Source organism: Oryctolagus cuniculus, chromosome 9 (genome assembly GCF_964237555.1).
Source record: "Oryctolagus cuniculus chromosome 9, mOryCun1.1, whole genome shotgun sequence".
Classification (NCBI taxonomy): Eukaryota; Metazoa; Chordata; class Mammalia; order Lagomorpha; family Leporidae; genus Oryctolagus; species Oryctolagus cuniculus.
In genome coordinates, this window is record NC_091440.1 from 811,217 (window position 1) to 831,859 (window position 20,643).

General features: G+C 62.9%; 2 protein-coding genes across 12 annotated transcripts in view; both read right to left on the reverse strand.

Moving 5' to 3' along the window:
- Positions 1–1,865: 1,865 nt before the first annotated feature.
- On the reverse strand, positions 1,866–12,378 carry F7 (coagulation factor VII). The gene is given in 8 exon segments (NM_001082679.1): positions 1,866–2,713; positions 3,019–3,142; positions 3,552–3,661; positions 4,396–4,536; positions 5,700–5,813; positions 5,891–5,915; positions 10,528–10,688; positions 12,292–12,378. Coding segments are annotated over 8 exon segments (1,335 nt in total). The 5' UTR covers positions 12,359–12,378; the 3' UTR covers positions 1,866–2,120.
- A 3,177-nt stretch (positions 12,379–15,555) lies between these two features.
- Positions 15,556–20,643, reverse strand: part of MCF2L (MCF.2 cell line derived transforming sequence like) — a 138,969-nt gene continuing 133,881 nt past the window's right edge. For all 11 annotated transcript variants that reach the window (XM_051841707.2, XM_051841708.2, XM_051841710.2 and 8 more), the window contains 4 exons: positions 19,553–19,674; positions 18,782–18,894; positions 18,599–18,702; positions 15,556–18,499 (listed from right to left, as the gene is read on the reverse strand). In XM_051841707.2, the coding sequence (XP_051697667.2) occupies positions 18,414–18,499; positions 18,599–18,702; positions 18,782–18,894; positions 19,553–19,674 (425 nt within the window). In that variant the 3' untranslated portion in view covers positions 15,556–18,413. The remainder of the gene's footprint in view (positions 18,500–18,598; positions 18,703–18,781; positions 18,895–19,552; positions 19,675–20,643) is intronic.

Consider the following 20,643-nt stretch of genomic DNA (forward strand, 5'->3'; position numbering starts at 1 on the left):
CCCAGGCCGTGGAGTGGATGTGGGACCTGAACCCAGCCGTGGAGTGGATGTGGGACCTGAACCCAGCCATGGCGTGGATGTGGGACCTGAGCCCAGGCCATGGAGTGGATGTGGGACCTGACCCCAGCCGTGGGGTGACGTGGGACCTGACCCCAGCCGTGGGGTGATGTGGGACCTGATCCTAGGCTCTGCCCAGTGCCTGGCTTAGTCCCTAGTGTGGCTCTGAAGTCCTTCCACGGGCTACACTCTGGGTGGTGTCAGGTGGTGCTTGGACACCCGCGTCAGGTCTGGTTCATCAGGCTGGTGTCTGCCACAGCCTCCCCCAGACTCAGACTCCAGGCTGAGATGATTCGAGAACCTGCCACCCTGCATGGTCCTCGCTGCAGCTCTGACGTTTCTGGAAAGCGTGACCCCTCCCCCTGGGAGCCAGAGGGTGCTCTGCCAGGAATCCCTCCCCACCTGCTAGGCACAGACCAGCCTGAGGCTGGGAGGGCCCAGGTGTCCCCATGACAGCCGTGCAGGACCCTGGTGTGGGCAGGTGGCGGCTGCAGTGAGCTCTGAGGTGTCAAGTCTCTTCCTCCCTGTGTGGTGCCCAGCCCCAGTCAGCAGGGAAGAGAGGCAGGGGCTTGTCCAGCTTGGTTACTGAGGGGTGCCTGGCACACAGTTGGTGTCCAGTAGATGCCCCTCCGCTGCGTGAATGGACAGGCTTGGTGCCGGGGCTGGGGCTGATCTCTGGCAGTGTGGTGGCTGTCACACACCAGGCAGGGTCCTTGGGACGGGCCTGTGGGCGTGGCGGGCTCCTGCCGGGCCCAGTCCTCCGTGCTGCCGTGTTGGCCTGGTGGGCACAGTTTGTGGGCCCCAGGCATCCCTGGCTCTGGGGCCCTCCTCTGTTGTGCTCGCCTTCAGGGGTTGCACTGGGAGTGGGGCCAGTGCTCCACCCAGGACCCACTCAAGCCCCTGTTGCATCCATGGCCTGCCCCTCAGCCCAGGAAGGGGGTTCCCGCAGCTCCGGGCTTGGGCCTGTGCATGCTGGCTGTGGAGTTTCCTGCCCTTGCAGCCTGTGTGTGCGTCTCACCTGAGGCTCCTGGGGACGAGCACTGCAGTGGGCTCCTGTTCCGCAGAGGGGGAGCCGAGGCGCAGCACCCGGCCAGACGCAGACTGGAGGCTGGCCGTGGAGACACCTCAGGCTCTGCTGTCTGTCGCAGCCGCTAAGACTTGATCTCCAGAAACAGGGCCCTGGGTGGCCCCGGGCGGTCATTTGTGCACCCCTGGGCTACTGTAAAGGACCTGTTGGTCGCCTGGCAGTGCCATGGATCTAGGACCGCCGGGTGGCGTTGTGGGGTAAGGGAGGCTGACCTGTGCCAGCCCCCACGTCTGTTCCTGGTTGCACAGCCTCCCCGGCGGTGGCCTGGAGCGCTGCATTTGCAGGGGAGCACTGGCCGGGTCCTCCCGCACATCACGGCTGCAGAGAGCAGGACCTGGGAATCTGTGCGTCCGGGGCAGTGCTCCCTGGGCTCCTCTGAGAAGGGCTTTTCCAGGAGACAGAGCCCCACTCCCCACGGCCTAGGGAGGCTCAGCCTCGAGCAGCATCCCGGCACTTTGGTTTTCAGCCAGCAGCCTCTGGCTCCGAACGTCCGTTTCCATGAGGCCGGGGACCGTGGTGGTGCAGCCGCGTCACACAGAAGCACAGGGAGACTCCGCCTTTGTGGGCAGTGGGGAGCAGGTGCAAACTGTGTGGAGCACCAGCACCCCTTTTGCATGAAAAAAACACACTTGTGGCACCTGGAGGGAGTCACCAAACGCATGGATAATGCTTCTGGTTTATTTGAGATGAAGATGGAATCCTCATATAAGGAAAAACCAGAAGTTAAATGACATCCTGCAGAAGATGTGTGTGTCCGTGTGCTGGCCGCTTCCCCTCCGGCAGTGAGGCAGAGCCCACGCAGACGGGAGGGGCTGTGGGGGACGCTGGGGGCCTGCTCCCTGGGGCCTGTCTCAACTTCCTGTCCCCCCCTTCCGAAATCTGTCTCTTCATCAGTCTGCAAGTGTCTCTCCCCTTCCCTGCCTCCCTCCGCCAGACCCCTCACCCCTAGACTGTAGAGGAACGTAGGCTCCTGGGGCTAGGGGAACGGGTGGCGCTGGATGCCGTGGTGTAGCTTGGAGCGCATGAGCCTGCTCAGCCACTCAGTGTAGCGCGAGACCCTGGTGTACACGCCGACGTGGCCCACGGCTGCGCAGCCCTCGCCCCAGCTCACCACACCCGTCAGGTACCACGTGCCGTGGTAGGAGGTGGCATGTGGGCCCCCGCTGTCCCCCTTGCAGGCGTCCTTGCTGCCGTCCAGGTAGCCGGCACAGAACATGTTCCCCGTGACCTCCGGGGAGCCTGGCTTGTGCTCAGACTGTTCCACGCAGTCCTGGGTCATCAGCCGCGGCACGTCGATGGCCATGAGCTCCCGGGCTAAGGCGCCGCGGTACAGGAGCTGGCCCCAGCCGCTCACCCGGGAGAAGCGGATGGTGGCCAGCGTGCTCTCGGAGAAGTTCCTCTCGGGCAGACAGAGGGGCACCACGTTGTTGGTGAGGGCCGCGGGCTGCAGCAGGCGCAGCAGAGCGATGTCGTGGTCGGTCTTGCCTGGAACGTACTTGTCGGGCATGATGAGCTGTGCCACGTGCCGCACCTGCTCGTCCCCCTCGTGCTCACTGAGGTCATGCTCGCCTGGGAGGGGGAGGCCCGGGCAGTCAGCGCTCGCAGCCCTGGGCACAGGGCGACCAGTGGAGCCTCTCAGGCACCTGTGGGGTGGGAGGGCCCATGGAGGCCCCAGGGGCCCCCTCTTCCTCGGGGCTGTTGGTTTGAGCGTGGCGGGGTCGGGGGGAGGGGTGGAGGCAACCTCGTGAAGTCTTCGGGTGGTCTCAGGAGCACAAAGGAGGCTGTGCCCAGGGTGGTCACAGAGGCAGACTCAGCCCTGGGCCCCAGCCCCCAGGAGCTGTCCCCAGTCGGGAGGAGACAAGGACGGCACCTACCCAGCACTATGGTCAGGTTCCTCAGGCTGCTGAGTTTGTCGAAGCAGTGGGCAGCGGAGACCACCCAGTGGGTGTCCAGTAGGGAACCCCCACACAGTAGCGTGCTGCCGTTCATCAGCGCGGCCTGGGCAAGCGCAGGCAGGCGAGGGTCAGGCCATGGCCGTGGTTCCCCACACACCCCCTGTGCAGAGCGACTGCGGGCTGGCCAGCACATCGCTCGGGGCTGAAGTCGGGGCCCCGGCCCCAGCCCACCCGTGGTGATGGTGTCAGGGCCTGCTGTGCACACACGGGGGGAGCTGCCGCTCTGACTCTGCAGAGTCGAGGCCCGGGTCCCACCCCAGAAGCTGCCACGCGGGCCCTGGTGGGCGAGCTCCATTCTCTCCTCCACGCCCCCAGAGCAGGGAGGGCGCTGCCACGCTGGCACGGTGGACTGACACTCCCTACCCCTGCGCTCGTCCCGAAGGTGCCACAGGGGGAGGCTGAGGCTGCAGCGCCTGGCTCCGCGGGCCCCAGGGCCAGGGAGGCCTCCTTACCTGCCACGGGCACTCCCCTTTGGGGCACACCTTGCCCCCCACAATCCGGCCCTGGGGGTTGCTGGCGCCTCTCTTTTCCAGAGCAGGTACTTTGCCGCATGGGTAATCAACTGCGTGGGGAAGAGTCAGGAGGTGGGGAGGAGTCGGGGCATGAAGGTGCCCGTGGCTCCCGGGGTTCACACACCCATCCTCTGGGAGGCGTGCGCACTGCCTGCTGCCCGTGAGGGAGGCCCGGGTGCTGGGTGCTGCTGAGTGGGGAGACAGGTGGGGCTGTTTTGGAGGTGCAGAGGGCCCACCTTTTTGGAATTGGGTTCTGCTAGGCTGTGAGGGGAGGCAGATGTGCTTGGGTTCACTACGGGGTGTGTGGTGCTACATCCACAGACAGCAGCCATCACAAGCGATGTCCTTGGGCCAGGAAGGGCTGGGGGTGCCCTAGCGTTTGGAACCGCAGCCCCATTTGTTAGCAGTGGGTTTGGAGAAAATCCCCATCTTCCTAGAAGCACCCATCCAAATCAGCTGTGCAGACACAGCCGTGCCATGTGGCTGCAGCACCTTGGCAGAGCCTGCAGGTCAGGATTGGGAGGGAGACGGAGCCCCATGCAGCCCCCTAGGAGGGGCCCACGCCCGGGAGGGAGCTGCCCCCAGGGAGCCCGTGCTGCCCACCCCAGGCGGGCAGCCTCGTGCCCTCCACCTTCCTCCTCTCGCAGGAGGTGGGCGCACAGCACATGCTCAGCTGGCAAGCCTGTCCCCACCCCACCTCTCATCCAGCGAGAGAGCTTGTCGCAGGCCAGGGGTGGTGACTGGCCACATGGCCCACGGCCCGGCAGGGCCCCAGTGCTGTTACCTGTGGGTGTGCAGGACACCCCATTGGGCAGCAGCGTGTAGCCCTCGTGGCAGCGGCAGGAGCGCTGGCTCCCCACGTGGTCGCTGCAGTACTGCTCACAGCCCCCATTCTCGTACATGCAGATCAGCTGGTCGTTCTTGTCTGGGGACAGGAAGGGGACAGGCTGAGAGGGGCCTGCATGGGTTGGCAGAAGCTGGCCTTGTTGGCTGTGAGCAGGGTGAGCTCAGTACCCACCTGCTCTGGGGATGGACCCAGAGGGTGAGGCCTGGAGGTGTGGGACACACATCTGAGTGCCCACCCAGGGTGCAGCTGCAGCCATGCAGCACTTGGGGGAGGCGAGGCCATCTCGCGGTGCCTTCTGGGCAAGCAGCTGGTGGGAGATTAGGGAGGGCCTTGGGGAGTGCAGGAGTCCCTGTGGACACACTGTCTACCTGACCCAGAGGAACACTGGCAGGAGGACCAGAGAGAAGAGCCTGTTCTGTGAGTGCCGGCCTTGGCTGGGGCGGAAGAGGAGGGACATGGCTCCGACAGCTTGTGTGGGCACCTGGAGCTGGCTCAGGGCGCAGGCCTGTCCTGGGCTGGCAAAGGCTCGCCAGGCCCAGGTGAGCAGTGGAAGCTGCTTCCCGAGTTCTTCACTCTTTGTGGGCTGTGTTTGGCGCTGAAGCGTGTAAGTGTGGAAAAGGCGTGGCCGGGCAGACAGGGGGCCTGGGAACGCCCTGCCCGACTGGGACTTCATTTCCCTGAGGCCTTGGGCTGGCCTTGGGGGCTGGAGGGAGGCCAAGCATGCGTCACTGAGTCCCGACAGAACCCTGGGCGCCAGGCCCGGGGACTTCCGGGTTGGGGTATTCTTCAGGTGCTGCCACTGCGGTCTGAGAATCAGAGGCTGATGTGACCATGGCAAGGACTCTGGAGGCTCAGGCCCGGCCCTTGTCTGCAGTGTGGCAGTCAGCAGTGAGTCTGTCAGTCTCCCGGTCAGCTTGCGGGGTGGGGGGGTGTTGAGCCCTGCTGAGTTTCTGAATGTGAAGGTGGTCTGGGGGCCCTCAGGCTCTGCAATAATTCACTATTTGGAAAGTGAAAGACACTCTTAGATCTACCAAACGGTCCTGCCTGGGAGCCGGGCAGTGACAAGGTGGCGCTCACCTATGCCCTCTCCTATGTGGAGGACCCAAGGGGCCATCAGTCCGAGGATCGGCGTTTCACAGTGTACCACCGAGGGCCCTCAGCGTGGCGGGACCTTCAAGGGCAGCCCCCCAGCCCCCCGGTCCTCAGGGCCCTCTGTGAAAGCTGCAAGCAGGAAGGCTCACTTTTCTCACAGTTGCGACCCTCGAAGTCAGCCAGGCAGAAGCAGATGTAGGACTGGATTTGGTCCTCACAGGAGCCTCCGTTCTGGCACGGGTTGGAGGCACACTGATCCCCATCTGAGGAGCGAGTTGGCATCAGCATGTGGAGGGGAAGGGCTGGAGGGTGGCAGGTGCGCCGCTGGTCCCCTACTCACCATTGTAAGTGATCCAGAACTGCTTCTGAGGAAGAGGGAAAGCCGTGTGAGACGCCTCCCCGCGGCCACCGTGCAGGCAGCCAGGGGCGGGCTGCTTGTGTGGAGGCAGCACTGTCCTCTAAGCCCCTCCCCAGGACGTGTCCCTCCCAACTTGGAGCTCTGCCTCCTCTGAGCGCCCCTCATCCCTGGATAGGTGGTCTCGCGCACGTGGTGCTGCCGTGAGGAAGCAGCTGAGTGCGGGTAATAGCAGAGTGAATGAGAGGGTCCGTCGCTAAAACTGATCCAAGATGTTAAAACTCCAGCACAGCTACTCGTGGTGTGCTGTCGGTTCCTCTGGATGTGAAATGGAGAAAAGGTGCTGGAAATGAAGTGGTGTAACAGTACAAGCAAGGACCGCCTCTGGTCTGCCTGTCTCACTTCTCTATAGACCGACTTCCGGGGGAGTGTGGTGGATCCTGTGCACATGAGCTCTCGGTCCTTTGAGTGTGAGGAGTTCTGAGAGCATGAGGTGTTGGTCGTAAGCGGGAGATGTTGGTTCTGGAAGGATGAGGTGTTGCTTGTGGGAGCTAGAGGTGTTGGTTCCGTTAACATGAGGTGTTAGTCCTGAGAGTGAGGTGTTGGTCTGGGAGTGGGAGGGGTTGGTCTTGGGAGTGGGAGGCGGTTGTGGGAGTGGGGGGTGCTGGTCCTGAGTGTGAGGTGTTGACCTGCAAGTGTGAGGAGTTTGTCCTGGGAATATGAGGTGTTGGTTCCTGAGTGTAAGGAGTTGGTTTTGGGAGTGGGAGGTGTTGGTCCTGAGTGTGAGGTACTGAACTGGAGTATGAAGTGTTATTGGAGTGTGAGGTATTGGTCCCAGGAGTGGGAGGTTTTGGTTCCTGAGTGTGAGGTGTTGGTTCTGGGAATGTGAGGAGCTGATCCTGGGAATATGAGGAGTTGGTTCCTGAGTGTGAGGAGTTGGTTCTGGGAGTGCATGGGGTTGGTACTGGGAGTGTGAAGTATTGGTCTGGGAGTGTGAGGTGATGGTCCTGGGAGTATGAGGTGTTGGTCCTGGGAGTGTGAGGTGTTGGTCCTGGGAGTGTGAGGTGTTGGTCCTGGGAGTGTGTGGTGTTGAATGTGAGTGTGTAGGGTTGTTGGAGTGTGAGGAGTTGGTCCTGGGAGTGTGTGGTGTTGAATGTGAGTGTGTAGGGTTGTTGGAGTGTGAGGAGTTGGCCCTGGGAGTGTGTGGTGTTGAATGTGAGTGTGTAGGGTTGTTGGAGTGTGAGGAGTTGGTCCTGGGAGTGTGTGGTGTTGAATGTGAGTGTGTAGGGTTGTTGGAATGTGAGGAGTTGGTCCTGGGAGTGTGTGGTGTTGAATGTGAGTGTGTGGGGTTGTTGGAGTGTGAGGTGTTGAATGTGAGTGTGTGGGGTTGTTGGAGTGTGAGGTGTTGGCCCTGGGAGTGTGAGGTGTTGAATGTGAGTGTGTGGGGTTGTTGGAGTGTGAGGTGTTGAATGTGAGTGTGTGGGGTTGTTGGAGTGTGAGGAGTTGGTCCTGGGAGTGTGTGGGGTTGTTGGAGTGTGAGGAGTTGGTCCTGGGAGTGTGTGGTGTTGAATGTGAGTGTGTGGGGTTGTTGGAGTGTGAGGAGTTGGTCCTGGGAGTGTGTGGTGTTGAATGTGAGTGTGTGGGGTTGTTGGAGTGTGAGGTGTTGGTCCTGGGAGTGTGTGGTGTTGAATGTGAGTGTGTGGGGTTGTTGGAATGTGAGGAGTTGGTCCTGGGAGTGTGTGGTGTTGAATGTGAGTGTGTGGGGTTGTTGGAGTGTGAGGTGTTGGTCCTGGGAGTGTGTGGTGTTGAATGTGAGTGTGTGGGGTTGTTGGAGTGTGAGGTGTTGAATGTGAGTGTGTGGGGTTGTTGGAGTGTGAGGAGTTGGTCCTGGGAGTGTGTGGGGTTGTTGGAGTGTGAGGAGTTGGTCCTGGGAGTGTGTGGTGTTGAATGTGAGTGTGTGGGGTTGTTGGAGTGTGAGGAGTTGGTCCTGGGAGTGTGTGGTGTTGAATGTGAGTGTGTGGGGTTGTTGGAGTGTGAGGAGTTGGTCCTGGGAGTGTGTGGTGTTGAATGTGAGTGTGTGGGGTTGTTGGAGTATGAGGAGTTGGTCCTGGGAGTGTGTGGTGTTGAATGTGAGTGTGTGGGGTTGTTGGAGTGTGAGGTGTTGAATGTGAGTGTGTGGGGTTGTTGGAGTGTGAGGTGTTGGCCCTGGGAGTGTGTGGTGTTGAATGTGAGTGTGTAGGGTTGTTGGAATGTGAGGAGTTGGTCCTGGGAGTGTGTGGTGTTGAATGTGAGTGTGTGGGGTTGTTGGAGTGTGAGGAGTTGGTCCTGGGAGTGTGTGGGGTTGTTGGAGTGTGAGGAGTTGGTCCTGGGAGTGTGTGGTGTTGAATGTGAGTGTGTGGGGTTGTTGGAGTGTGAGGAGTTGGTCCTGGGAGTGTGTGGTGTTGAATGTGAGTGTGTGGGGTTGTTGGAGTGTGAGGTGTTGGTCCTGGGAGTGTGTGGTGTTGAATGTGAGTGTGTAGGGTTGTTGGAATGTGAGGTGTTGGTCCTGGGAGTGTGTGGTGTTGAATGTGAGTGTGTGGGGTTGTTGGAGTGTGAGGTGTTGGTCCTGGGAGTGTGAGGTGTTGAATGTGAGTGTGTAGGGTTGTTGGAATGTGAGGTGTTGGTCCTGGGAGTGTGTGGTGTTGAATGTGAGTGTGTGGGGTTGTTGGAGTGTGAGGTGTTGGTCCTGGGAGTGTGTGGTGTTGAATGTGAGTGTGTGGGGTTGTTGGAGTGTGAGGAGTTGGTCCTGGGAGTGTGTGGTGTTGAATGTGAGTGTGTGGGGTTGTTGGAGTGTGAGGAGTTGGTCCTGGGAGTGTGTGGTGTTGAATGTGAGTGTGTGGGGTTGTTGGAGTGTGAGGAGTTGGTCCTGGGAGTGTGTGGTGTTGAATGTGAGTGTGTGGGGTTGTTGGAGTGTGAGGTGTTGGTCCGGAGTGTGAGACTGCTGGTAGTGGGAGCTGATGGTTGCTCTGTGTGCGATGCTGGTCCTGCGGGTGTGAAGCTTTGGCTCTGTGAGTGTGACCTTCTGGTCCTGTGTGAGGTGAAGTTCTGTGTGTGGCGTGGGTCCTGTGAGTGCGACATGAGCTGTCCATTTTGAGATGTGCAGGAGTCCAGGTGCTGAAAAAACCTGTGATACAGTGACCGTGACCCAGCTGTCGCAGGTGGCCAGCAGAAATCCCTCCAAGCTCTGACGTGGCTCCAGTCTCTCCAGAGCTCGTGGCCATAGCACAACCTCCCGATCCCAAATCCCTTGTCTCGGCATCACCTTCATCATTGCTTCCAGACAGCAAAGAGGATTGTAAAAGGAAAGGAAAATGAAAGACACGCCAATACGCATGTCCTAGATGTGAGACCCGAAGTCCTGAATCCGCTGTGTCGCCGCCCAAGCGTGGCAGAAGCCAGGGTTCCCCACGCATTGTTCCTCACAAGCGTTTCTCCTGAGGGGGTGCCCACCATGGGCCCAGCAGGGACAGGTCTGTGGGCCAGTGTCCCGCCATGCCTTTGTGGGTTTGGGCACTTCCAAGGGAAGGCAAGAGCAGGTCAAGGGTGCTTTCTGTCTGTCAGTGTGGGACATGAAGATTAGCATGCATGTGTGGACACAGCAGGGTGCATGTGGGCCTTGGAGGGTGCCCTGGGCACTGGGAGAGGTGGGTTGTGTTGCAAGGGAAAGTGAAGACATTCTCAGGGCAAAGTGACCCCAATATGGCGACCTCGCATGCCAGGGCTCTGAGATAGCACGCAGCCCACGCTCTCGCCCACGGCCTCGCTCAGTCTGGCGCCAGCTCAGCGCGGCGGGCACACTGTAGCACGCAGCCCACGCTGTCGCCCACGGCCTCGCTCAGTCTGGCGCCAGCTCAGCGCGGCGGGCACACTGTAGCACGCAGCCCACGCTCTCGCCCACGGCCTGGCTCAGGCTGGCGCCAGCTCAGCACGGCGGGCACACTAGAGCACGCAGCCCACGCTGTCGCCCACGGCCTCGCTCAGTCTGGCGCCAGCTCAGCGCGGCGGGCACACTGTAGCACGCAGCCCACGCTCTCGCCCACGGCCTCGCTCAGGCTGGCGCCAGCTCAGCGTGGCGGGCACACTGTAGCACGCAGCCCACGCTCTCGCCCACGGCCTGGCTCAGGCTGGTGCCAGCTCAGCGCGGCGGGCACACTAGAGCACGCAGCCCACGCTGTCGCCCACGGCCTGGCTCAGTCTGGTGCCAGCTCAGCGCGGCGGGCACACTGTAGCACGCAGCCCACGCTCTCGCCCACGGCCTGGCTCAGGCTGGTGCCAGCTCAGCGTGGCGGGCACACTATAGCACGCAGCCCACGCTCTCGCCCACGGCCTCGCTCAGTCTGGCGCCAGCTCAGCGTGGCGGGCACACTGTAGCACGCAGCCCACGCTGTCGCCCACGGCCTCGCTCAGTCTGGCGCCAGCTCAGCGTGGCGGGCACACTGTAGCACGCAGCCCACGCTCTCGCCCACGGCCTCGCTCAGTCTGGCGCCAGCTCAGCGTGGCGGGCACACTGTAGCACGCAGCCCACGCTCTCGCCCACGGCCTCGCTCAGTCTGGCGCCAGCTCAGCGCGGCGGGCACACTCACCGTCCTCTCGGTGCTCTGGAAGACCTCCCGCGCCTCCTCGAAGGAGCACAGCTCTTCCTTGCACTCCCTCTCCAGCGAGCCCGGCCGCAGCTCCTCCAGGAAAGAATTGGCCCGCCTTTGCCTGCGCAGGACGCTGTGCGCCTCCTCCTGGGTTATAAAGACTGTGAAGTGGCGACCAGTTACGTCCTGCTTGCCACGGTGCACAGAGACCACTCCCCACCCAGCCGGCTCAGGGTCCCCGCCCGTTCCCAGTGACGTCTAAGGATTTATGCTGCGGAAATACTCAGAGGCCGCACAGACACAGCCAGGGAGAGCTTTTGATGAGAGTTGTCTGAAACCACGAGTGATGGTGTCCAGTGGCAGCACTCAGAGTAAGCTGTGGTGTCAGGTGAAAAGGGTGAAAATCAGTGTGTGTCACATCCGCCCTTCTCTGGTATGTGAGATGTGCACATGCTACATACATACTCTTAGAAATACTATTTGGCACCTGGGCACCATACGGATCCAAACCCCTCATCTGTGCCCCGTGCTGGTGGGTGGCACAGTCCTCCCTCCCCATCTCCCCAGCTGCGGGGCCCCAGGGCACCCTGACCTTCCTGCCCCAGCTCTCGCCAGCCCCCAGCCCTGAGCATCGGCTGCCCTCCTCCTGGGCCCTCCCCCGCCCCGATTCCCCTCGGCTTGAGACCTGGTCCAGCCTCCTCTGAGCCCCTGCTGCCAAAAGTGAGCCCCTTCTGTGCACCCTCCTGGCCCGTCATGGTGACCCCAGCAGTCGCTGGGAGGTGAGTGAGTGTTCCCCGCGTCCTGCAGATAAGGAGGCTGGGGAGGCCGGGTTCCCCAGGGAGGCCCGGGCAAGGTAACCCCATCCCTCCTGAACAAGGCGATGGCGGCTGCATTAGCCATGGTATCATAGCAGAGGTGTGTAGGCGGAGACAGAAGTTCAGATTCCTAAAAATCATGCCAAGGTCGCAACCAAGGGTGCAGGCAAGGCCACGAAAGCCCCCCCAGGGCCCCCTGCTGAGGAGATACAGGCGCTCAGGGCTGACAGCAGGTGGCCTGCGGGGTGCAGTGGGACAGGGGGCCTGGGAATGATGCCGTGTTTGGGGGAGGACCAGTGCAGCAGGTGAGCCTGAGAAGGGGTGACTGGAGCCTGGGGGGCCACTCTAAGAGGCCCAGGGGCTGCTGGGAGGAGCCTGAGGCAGCTCTTGGTGAGGTCAGGAGGACAGCCTGGAGTGGCAGGAATGGAAGCCGGGTGCTGAGTGCAGAGAGGGGAGGGGAGGGGAGAGGGAGGCGGCTACGGTGGGGCTGGAGCAGAGCCTACGTGCCTCACCCTCCAGGTGCGTGCACTCACTCATTAGGCTCTGTCACGAGGCCTCCACACCCCGCAGAGAGCATGGCTGTGGTCACAGAGCTGTGGCCGGGAGCAGGCCCAGTGGCCGTGCAGTGAACCTCCATGCCCTGTGGGGGAAGGGAGTGTGGCTGTGGCCCAGCGACCACTCACCCCACAACTGGCCTGGAGCCCAGGAGAGCAGAGTGAGGCTCCCCCATGCTCTGGGCGCCCCGAGTCCCTGGACTTGGCCCACTGGGTGGTAGGTGCTCACAGGGGCCAGCCCCAAGTCCCATGCTGCGTAATACGCCGGAGCTGCCCGCCAAGACCAGCCTTTCCTGCGGCCTGGACACCCGCAGCGTCGGGGGAGGAAAGTCCCTTCATGGGCGGCCTGGCTGACCCCCTGGCCACGTCGGCAGGGAGGCGTCCCCCACACCTACCTGCAGCCAGAGACGCTTGGAGCGCGAGAAGGGAGCAGAGGCCCAGCCCGCGGGCCTGGGGCGCCATGATGAGTCGCCTCTGCCACCTGCCTGTTGACTCTCAGCAGGGGACAGTGGACAAAGTTCTCGGTGGTAGCGGCAGAGGGGAGGGGGAGGGCAGCTGGAGGTGGCCTGGATTCCCTGGCTGGCCTGGCGGAGCAGAGGCAGCCTCAGCAAGAGTTCAGATGTGGGTGAAAATCACTCCCAGAGCAGCTGCGCTCCCCGGGGTCGGCCGTGTGTGCAGCCAGGGAGTGTGTGGGGAGGCCTGGGCGGCCAGGCTGGGGCCCCTGCTGGCTGCGCGTCCTTTGTTCGCATGGCGGATGGCACTGTGCCCAGGCGGCCACAGTGAGGCTGGCTGCCCACCCCGGGCTGCCTGGAGGCTGGGGGTTTCTCAGGAGGTGGACGTCCCATGTTAGAATTGGAACCATCTGGGCCAGCGCCGCGGCTCACTAGGCTAATCTTCCGCCTGCGGCGCCGGCACCCCGGGTTCTAGCCCTGGTCGGGGCGCCGGGTTCTGTCCCGGTTGCTCCTCTTCCAGGCCAGCTCTCTGCTGTGTCCCAGGAGTGCAGTGGAGGGTGGCCCAAGTGCTTGGGCCCTGCACTCGCATGGGAGACCAGGAGGAAGCACCTGGCACCTGACTTCGGATCGGTGCAGTGCGCCGGCCATAGCAGCCATTTGGGGGGTGAACCAACGGAAGGAAGACCTTTCTCTCTCTCTCTCTCTCTCTCTCTCTCTCTCTCTCTCACTCACTGTCTAACTCTGCCTGTCAAAAAAAAAAAAAAAAAAAAAAAGAAAAGAAAAAAAGAATTGGAACCATCTGGTACAACACCAGGGGTCGATGTTCCCGCAGTAAATGTCCCTCCCAGGAGGGGTGGCCCTGGCCCTGCCTCAGCTCCTGCCACAGCTGGCTGGAGCTGCTGGGCCTCGGCTGAGCTCAGGCCCCTGCCTGGCGGTGAGGTCCAGCTGCTGACCGTGGGCCGGGAGCAGCCGCAGGAGCTCTCAGCTCCTGCAGCGATGCGGACTTCGGAGCAGCTCAGGGCGGTCATGCGCAGGTCTAGCTCTGGCTGGGGACGCCCCCTCTCAGAGCGCTGGTCTGACCCCGGCTGCCCTCCTTCCCATCCGGCTCCCGGCTAATGTGCCTGGGAAACAGCGGAGGATGCGGCGAGTGCTCGGGTCCCTGCACCCACAGGAGACACCTGGCTGGGGTTCCAGGCTCCTGGCTTCAGCCTGGCCCAGGCCTGGCCGTGGCAGCCATGTGGGGAGTGAACCAGCGGATCCATCTCCCCCCCCCCGTCACCCCGCTTTCCCATCAGTCTGGGCCACCCTCAAAGCCGTCTTGCGCTTGATGTCGCCCCGCTGCGCTCCCTGAGTGACAGCAGTGGGGAGAAGGGGCAGCACCCGGCCCTCACCCCCGGCTGGAGGTAGGCTTGGCTGCTCTCAGTTCCTCCTGTGGGGCTCAGGCCGAGCGTCCTCCGCCTTTCTGGGCAGCCCGTGGGGGCCACTGCTCACCTGTGGCTGCTCTCCCTGTACCCAGGGCGTGAAAGGCTCTGGCCTCCTGACCTCCCTTCCAGAGCTGCAGGCGGGCCATGGCCTCAGCCACACGCAGCCACCAGGGGTCGCTCTGGAGCCCCGTGGCTGTGGCTCCTGGTGAGCTGTGTGTGGGTCTCAGCAGCTTGTTCCTGGCACCACGTGTCTGGACACACCGTCGTGGTGGCTGCACAGGTGAGTTGCTCAGTGTGTGTGTGATGCACAGCGGCGGAGCCCTGTGCCACAGTCACACCTGTTACTTGCAGACACCGCTCTGTGCACATGCCACACTCACACACCTCCACACACCTCATTGTGTGTGCACACTGTCCATCTGCACATGGCACTTGTTCACGTGCAAGCCACACTCACAGACACCACTCAGACTTCTGCAACCCCATGGGGTTGGCCTGACCCTGGGCTCAGGGCTGCCCAGTGCGCCCAGTGCTCAGCTGGAGGCGCAGAGAACCCCCCGAGCACTTGTCCTGCTTCTCACCTGGCCCCCGAGGCTGTGGGTGAAGAGAAATTCATCATGCGATGGACTCAGATTTATGCGTCTTTTTCTCTTTGCCCATCCGGTGAGCACAGCGTTCTTGGTCTTTTGTAAACCTCCTTTCCCCAGCTGACAAGGTTAGCCTGGTCCCTCCTGTAATCCTGTTTCCAGTTGAGAGACATAATTCATCACGTGCCCACAGGAAAGGGGCTGAGCCGGCCTCGTGGGCGGCTCCCTGAGCTCACGGTTGATCTGGCTGCCCCACTGGTCCTGTGCACACACAGCCGTGGGGAGTCCTGTGGTTGCCGACTGCAGCTTTGCAGCCAACCCACAGCTGGCTGGGCAAGCTCCCCTCGTGCTGTCCCTCCTACTGCTGAAGCCTCATGGCTACACTGAGACAGTTATTCCTCCACGCACACTAAACCAGCTTCCTGATCCCACAAGAACTCATTAAACGTCGGTTTAGGGGAGACCTGCCATTTTGGTGACTTGCTCTTTTTTATTCACAAGGGCAGGAGAGAGAGGGAATCGTCTGTCAGCTGGTTCACTGCTCAGATGCCCACGATGGCCGGGGCTGGGCCGGGGCTGAAGCCAGGAGCTGGGGTCTCAGCGCAGCTCTGCTGCTGCCTCCCAGGGTCTGCATTAGCAGGAAGCTGGAGTCAGGAGCACAGCGGGGACTCGAACCCAGGCCTGCCAGTGCGGGGTGCAGGCATCTTAGCTGCTAGGCCAAACACCTGCCCTGATTTTGGGCTTCTTTTTATAACCTTCAGTTAGGTTTCCTAGCGTCGTGTGCAAACTCTGTTGTGTTCGTGTGTTGTGCCGTGGTCACGGCTGGGCTGCTAGTGACGTCTTGTGGGCTGGCTGGAGGGTGCGCCCTGCAGCCACTGCAAGTTCTCACCATTGCTCTCATGCTGTGCTGCCCACACTCTGGTCCCCTGGGTAGCTCTCGGTGCCCCTGCACCGTTCTGCCCTCAGCAAGGGGCTCTGAGCTGGGGCTGGGAGATTTTGTTAGGTGTACAGCATCAGGATAGAGAGTTTCCTCCTCCTCCTACTTGGCTGAACCTAATAAATGAATGTTGAATAAAGCTTGGGGGTTTTGCATCTGTTACACTGCGGATGTTTGTCACAGTGCCCAACGTGGCGCTCCTTTTCTGATACTGGGCCATATTGCATTGCTGGGACACATTTACTCAGTAAGAATGCACTTTTGTTTATATCGTACAGTGAGGTTTTATTGGGAGTTTTGCCTTCATAGTCATCATTTCTCCTCACGCGGTGTTTGTCAGGTCTGGGTGCCAAGGGTCAACTTGCCTCCTGAGCTGGTGGCGTTGCTCCCTTCCTCTCCCTCTGGTTTGTGTAAACAGGCTGTGTCCACTAAACCACCGGATCTGGGTCTGCACGGGTAGAGTTAGCTGGACTGGTTAATCACCAACCCAAGTGTTTGAGTTTTTTCTTGATCAATTTCAAAAGTTTATTTTTAAAAGAAATGTCCTACTTGTCCTTCTTTCAGATGCATTTGCGGGAAGTTGTTCCCGTCGCTGCTCGCATCTGAAAGCTTGTCCTTGTGAAGTCGCCCAGTTTTGTGTATGTTGGTCTGCGTTAGGTCTGTCGAGGAACAAGGTGTCACTGCTGCTTTGTTTTGCTTTTGCTCTGTTGAACGAGTTCCTTCATGCTTTCCGTGAGGGATGCCTTTTTTTGTTTTTATGGTTTATTCGCTTTAAAGGCAGAGTTAGGGAGAGACAGAGGTCTTCCATCCACTCCATTCCCCAAATGGCTGCAATGGCTCAAGCTGGGCCGATCCGAAGCCAGGAGCCAGGAGCTTCTTCCAGTCTCCCACGTGGGTGCAGGGCCCAAGCACTTGGGCCATCTCCTGCTTTCCCAGGCCACAGCAGAGCTGTGTGGGAAGTGGAGCAGCGAGACTTGAACCGGCGCCTACACGGGATGCAGGCCCTGCAGGGGGCGGCTTCGCCGGCTGCCCCACGTGGGGCCCAGTCTTTTCTGAGGCCATCTGCTCGCTGGCTCACCCGTCCTGTGGGCCTCGCTGCTCGGCAGGGCTTTGGCTGCAGCCGTCAGGCTCTGGCGTGCAGACCCTGAGAGCCTAGAGTGGGGCCGGTGGCCTCCCCTCCGGCCCAGGACTGCGAGCCTTGCTACCCGTCTCTGGCTGGTTTGCAGCCGGCTGCGTACACGTTCACCTGTGCTGAAAACAGCGCCTGCTTTCCCGCCTGTGGACAGACGCGTATCAGCTCTGACGTGATCCGGCCCGCTCCGCTCTAGCGTCCCTGCCCGGTGCAGGGCCCTCACACCGTCCTACAGCCACTGCACATGTGCCAGGGTCACCGCCTTCTCTCCTGTGGGCAGTGTTTGCACGTGAGGTACTTCACAAAGTATGTGGACAAACGGAAGAAAAGAAGTTTGGGTGCAGAACAAAAATGGAGACCTTCGCATGTTTTTCACGACATGGGTTTTTGGACGACATTTTTGAAGACCTCTGCAGGGATTTCGGAATTTGCTTGCACCAAATGTCTAATTTCCATTTCCATGAACTTTTTGCAGTACTCTTGCATCTTTGTTCTTTTTGCTTCGCCTCTGCATGGTTTTGCCCCAAGGCCTCTCCCAGCAGTTCCCAGCCGGTCGGCTGCGGAGCCGCACGCGGGCTGCGCCTCCTGCTCCCTGTCCTGGGTCCCTGCCTCTGCTCCGCTTCCGCTGCATCTCCCCGCGCCAGCACCCGCCCGCGGTCACCCCCGCCTGCCCGCCCGCGGAAGTGCAGCGGTGACGGCGCCTCCTGCCGGCCACGCTGAGCGCCTGCGGCCTGGGGTCACGGGAGGGGCAGGCGCGCGGGGACAGAGGCTGCACACAGCGGCGCTCGCCGGTATTTATTCAGACTGCATACAATAGAGACTCTGCGCTTTAAATTTCATTTACATCAGCAGTAAAAAAAGTAACAGTGGATGGAACGCGACGTTTAAAGTGCCTTGGGGGGGGGGGGGCGCAGAAGAGCGGCTCCCACAGCTCGGGCGCCAGGGGCGCGCGTCCTGCTGTCCTCCCGCGCTCTGGAGGTCCGGCCAGGGCTGGCTTTGGGTGCCCAGGGTGGGGGCGGGGCGGGGCGGGGCGGAGCCGGCGAAGCCCAGGCTCCCACGGTGGGGGGCGCCGGAGCGGGAAGGGCTGTGTAGACCCGCGCTCAGCAGCAAGGGGACGATGGCTACATCTGCAAGGACTGCATGTCACACACATGAACATACATGAACACACATGATCACACAAACGTGTGCCCAGAGGGCTGCAGAAGGGCATCCGAGAACAGGTCTGTGTCAGAAACACAAGCAAGGAACCCGAGCTCCTGGTCCAGTCTGGCCGTGGTCGGTGAACTCGCTGTGCTCACGCGTCTGGCCCGGGGCCGAGGGGAACACGGCGCCCGCACGCCGGGGTCGGGCCGGCGTCGGGCCGGCGTCGGCCCTCGCGGGACCCCGCACTCTGCCTCCACGTTCGTTCAGGGCCAGGAATGTCCGTCAGCGAGCCCCCGCGTCTGTAGGAAAGGCTGAGGTTTGAGGTGACAGCGCCACTCTCCTGTGAGGGCGGAACCTGCCCCCGCGGCCCGGGCGTCCCCGCGTCCCTCGGCGGTAAAAACAGCGTGGTTGGATGTAAACCCCGGTAACAAAAAATACTTTTATATCAAATACAGTATCAAATTGTCATGTCATGTAAACACAGTGATTCTTGGTAAAGACGTGAGGCCAGGGCACGCAAAAACGGCCACGGGATCAATCCCTGCTCAGACAACCAGGAATCCGTGCCGGCCGCGAGCGCCCCGGCCGTCTCTGCTCGGGTTTTTGGTCGGGGGTCGGGGCTCCTCCTGGAAGCGACCCCGCCCACGCGCCGTTCCCGCCCGGACGCGTGGGGCCGGCGTGGCCCTGCGCCGTCCACCTCCGGGCCCGCCTCGGGGGACGGGAGACGTGCCGCCCGGGAGCCGGCCGCGCGGCTCGGGCCGAGCTGCCGGGTCGTGGGCGCCGCCCGCTCGCGGGGTCCGGGCGCGGGTCCGGGGCGCCGCGGCCTCAGGCGTCCGCCGCTAGCCCTGCAGGTCAGAGAAGGCGGCGTGGCAGCCCTCGCTGCAGCTCGACGAGTTGCTCAGGGCGGCCGAGCCCGGGCTCGACTCTGCGGGGAAAGCAGGCGGAGACGGGGCGGCTGCGGGCGGCCGCCGCCCCCGCACGCCCGCCCGCCCGCCCCTGCGCCCGCGGAGCGCCCGGCGCCTACCTGAGCTGCTCAGACACTGCGCCGAGCCCGACTTGCGCAGCAGGCCGCTCAGGCTGCCGGCCGGCACCCAGCCCTCGGCGCCGCTCGTCAGGTCCCGCACGTACCTGCAAGAGGCGCGGGCAGCGGCTCCACCGGGCGCCGGCGGAGGCCGAGCGCGGCGCGGCGGCGGGGCGGGGGTCTTACCAGAGGCCCTCGGCGCCCTCCTCGACCACCTCCACCACGTCCCCGCCCTTCACGGCCAGCGTGCCCGGGCCCCCCTTCTCGCTGTCGGCCGTCACCGTGTACTTGCCCGGGACCTGCGGGAGCCGCGCGTCAGCACACGGGCAAGCCACGTCTGCCGCGGAGCGCCGTGGGCTGTGCGCCCCCCGCTCCTCGCCCACAGCTGCCCGCCACCCCGTGCAAGGGCAGCTGCCTCCGTTCAGTGCCTGCGACACGGCCTGGTGCGTGCTGGATGCGTGGCGGCGGGAGGAGCAGGTGCTGTCCCCAGGGGGCGCAGGGGGCCCCAGCTCCGGTGGCAGCTGACCGGGCGTGCCCAGCTGCTGTGTCTGCCCCACTCCCAGGCGCGCCACACCCGCAGCAGCCTGGGTAGGACCCCCAGGTACACCCACGCTGAGAACAAGATTCCCCGCGCAGGCTGTCCCCGCTGCCGTCCCCTGGCGCGGGCCGTGCTGGGGCCGCCTCTGGAGCGGCCTGCCCAGCCCTTTGCCGCCCGGGGCCTCTGCAGCCCCAGTGTTGGCCACACAGCAGAGTGCGCCCGCCCCGAGACCGCTTGGATTCTGCCTGAGCTGCAGGTGTGCGGCTCGAAGAAAGCTCAGCGAGGTGTGGACCGTCCCCTGTACACTCGCGAGCTCCGGCACGGAGGCCAGGGCAGCCGTGGGCACTGGAAAATCTACCTCAGCCGGCCCGGGCTGAGCGGCGCCCATCGGGACCCCGTCTCGGGGCGGCCGGAGTTACCAGCTTCCGGGGACCCAGGCCCCCGTCGTCCTCCGCGTCAGACGAGTTCACCAGCTCCTCGGCACTTGACCAGCCGCCGTCGTCCTCGGGGGCCTCCAGCGAGTGCGAGGTTTTGCTCCAGCCTGCGAGAGGAGCAGACCCCAGTGAGGAGCGGCCTCGCACCTTCGAGGGTCTGCCTAGATGCCACCCACCCCGCAGGTCCCGTGGGGGCGGGGCTCTGCAGCAGCTGGGCCAGCCCGGGTTGGGGAGCTGTCGCCCGCCTGCTCTGAGCCCCAGAGCCGATGCCCTGAGGGTGAAGAGGTTTCAGTAAGAGCCAGACACTGGACACCCAGCAAACCGGGCCTGCAAGGCAGCCTCTCCCCTGGGGGCCTGGCCCAGGCGCTGCTGGCTGCAACGTCGCGCCTCTGGCCAGGTTTCCTGGCTGCAGCCCACCCAGCCGGGTTGGCACACGAGGACCGAAACCCAAACGCCGACCGCATTACGGGCCCGAGGGAGCGGCCGGGGGACTCTGACGCTGAGCAAACCCCCGTCAGTGCCGAGGACAATGACCGCGGGAGCTCACTCCCGTGGGGCTCAACACAGCTGTGCGCTCAGACGACGCGGCCAGCACACGCCAGCCGGGAAAATCGGCGCGCGGCACCCCAGCCGCACCGAGATACAGCGCCCCCTGCTGGCAACGCCCAGGAAAGGGGAAGCTGTGCGAGGCAGTGCCCGGGCATTCCCATAAGCCCACGGGGCCCTAGGCTGGCCAAGGTCATGGCCCCTGCACGGGCTGAGCCCCACCCTGCCAGGTCCTGGCTACACCTGAGCCCTCTGGGGTGACTGAGGGGCAGGTGGACGGCCCAGCAGCCAGCTGTGGCCGGCGTCTGCAGGAACTGGGCAGTGGCGAGTTTCCAGTTGCAAACCACAGGCCCGTGTCCTCCCCCGAGAGCGTGTGCACGGCAGGGTGCGGCGGCGCAGTGGGCAAGGCCCCGCTGCTGCTTACAGCCCGCTCGGGGGCCTCTGGCCACGCAGAAGCCACACTGAGGACAGCGGGGCAGGAAGAGGCGGCGGCAGCGCTGCCGGCCAGGAGGGTCGGAACGGAAACCTCC